At 38.9% G+C, this 2158-nt stretch overlaps 1 protein-coding gene across 1 annotated transcript; it reads right to left on the bottom strand.

The window, feature by feature from the left end:
- Positions 1 to 8: 8 nt before the first annotated feature.
- On the bottom strand, positions 9 to 2060 carry LOC21383927 (integrator complex subunit 3). Its single transcript, XM_010114907.2, has one exon. The coding sequence runs from the start codon at positions 1750 to 1752 to the stop codon at positions 286 to 288; it is 1467 nt and encodes a 488-aa protein (XP_010113209.1). The 5' UTR covers positions 1753 to 2060; the 3' UTR covers positions 9 to 285.
- Positions 2061 to 2158: the final 98 nt, after the last annotated feature.

Here is a 2158-nt window from a genome sequence, read left to right as displayed (position 1 = left end):
TTTTGCCCTTTTGCGTAAGAAGTTCTTAGCAGTATGTATAAATTTACAGAAGCAGCAGTAGCTCTTGTTACAATTCATTCAAGGACACAAACAAACATAATTAGAAGCACTAAAATATACATACTACAATTCAGACGCAAAAATTTCTATAGCTCTTTCGCATGTCACTCCTCATGAACAAGCAGAAGCAGCTGTCTTATCTGAAATCAAAACAGAAGCACCAAAAAGTTCAAATCTAATTTCTCCCGTACCTATAGTTTGTCCTTTTGGTGATGCCACTTGAGTTCACACCCCAGAACAATGCTGCAATCCCAAAGGCTGCGGACTTTGAGGCGAATCCAGGTCTTTATAAACCTTTACTTTCCTATCAGAGAACAAACTCAGAAGTCTCTCTCTTAGGAAAGGGAAAAGCACATCACAAGACGTCAACACATCTAATGAGTGAATTACTCCTTGCTTTACAAGCATGCTAAATGACGATGAGACGCCTTTAACTATGAGATCATTCCGATCCACATCGTAGTTGTCCACGAGAAGGAACAAAAAATCAAGAAGAGTGTGAGTCATGTCAATGTATCTAGGTATAGAGTTTACCATCAGCAAAATTGCAGGCTCAAGATTCATGATATTGTCTAGTTTGTCATTAAAGAAGAGCCAATCATAGAACAGGGCAAGCTTCACATTGGCTTCAACATGATTCTGTGTGCAAGATTTAAGCAGCCAACCTATTACAGCCCACCTTGGAATAACTTCAGACCGAATGATTTCATTAGGTGGGTGGTGTGCACAACATATAAACCGAACAATGTCAATTATCAGAGTTTCTCTCTCCGGCCCACATAGAAACTTCTTAGTAAACCATGACTGATGACGTTTCTGGCTCCCCAACTTCACATGTGTAAGTAGAAATCTCAACTGGGCCTCCATTTCCGGAGTAATTTGAAGTGAAAAAAAACTACTTGGTGTCCTGGTGCAGTAAAGCTGTGAAATATCCGAAAATCCTGGAGTCTTGAAATTACCAGGGTTTAGTATCAAATCCTTCCATATAGCTCTAAACTCGGGTACATGAACCAAATCCTGTAGTAATCGAACCAGATCCCTCCCAATTTTAAGACACAAATGGAACTCTTCCTTCAATACTCTAACACAAAACTCAATCTCCAAACGCTTTAATGCCTCTAATTTTGTGTTGTGATTATGAATTGATCTACAGTGATCAGCTAACAAGCGAAGGTAAGTATACAAAGCACTCGCTAAAATCATAGGTTCCTCTTCTAATAGACAACCCCATTTGGTCGAAAAGATGTTCAACACCTCAGAACACAACCATAGGTTGCTATCACTAAAATCTCCACCAACAATCTGCCTCAACAAACAAACCAACAAATTACCCAAACCTACTGCAGAAACATCAATCATTTCTTTAGAAACCCAAATCAACTGTCTTTTCACCGAGTCAAGAAGTTTCACATACAGCCCGTCAACAACCTTGATTAGCAAATCAATAAAAGAGCAATACCCATCAGTGACAATGGCATGAAGGTGCTTAATGTGGGTTTTGGCCAAATGGGGTTCACACAAAATCCCGTAAAGGATAGCATGGTTGAGCTGCGAGTACTCTTCTGGGTTTGGGATTGCTAATGAAAAGGGGGGTTTCAGCTTTGGCTGAAGAAGCTCAAAGGCTTGTCTGAGAGAGAGTTCGGTTTGGTTTTCTGCTTCATGGGAAGCAATTAGCATCAGTATTGAAGCCATATTAAGCTTCTTAAAGATGCAGGTGAAATTGGAGTTTGAATAAACAAGTGATTTATCAATAGAGACACAAAGAAAGTTACGAAATTACCCTGTTTACTCATCAACTAGAGAACTTGAGATTGAAATTGGAATTGGAATGCTGAAACCCTGGTTGAATATCGGAGTTAGCTTCGCATCAAACTGTTTCGATAGTAAAATTCCTCAAAAGGGCCCTCTTTCACAAAGAACTTGTAAGATATTTATTTCTTTGATTTCTTCAAGCTAAACGCGATTGAAAAGTGCTTGTGTCGTCTCCTAGAATTTCAAAAGAAGAACTGGATAAAAACCAAGAAAAGGTTAGTCAGTAAAGCGCATAAAACATTGCAAAAAGCTTAACATTAGATTAATTACTCCCTTGAGATCCAAC

The sequence above is a fragment of the Morus notabilis genome, unplaced genomic scaffold (assembly GCF_000414095.1).
Source record: "Morus notabilis unplaced genomic scaffold, ASM41409v2 C11455435, whole genome shotgun sequence".
Classification (NCBI taxonomy): Eukaryota; Viridiplantae; Streptophyta; class Magnoliopsida; order Rosales; family Moraceae; genus Morus; species Morus notabilis.
The sequence above is the reverse complement of the archived record's forward strand: the minus strand, read 5'-3'. Positions and strand labels throughout refer to the sequence as shown.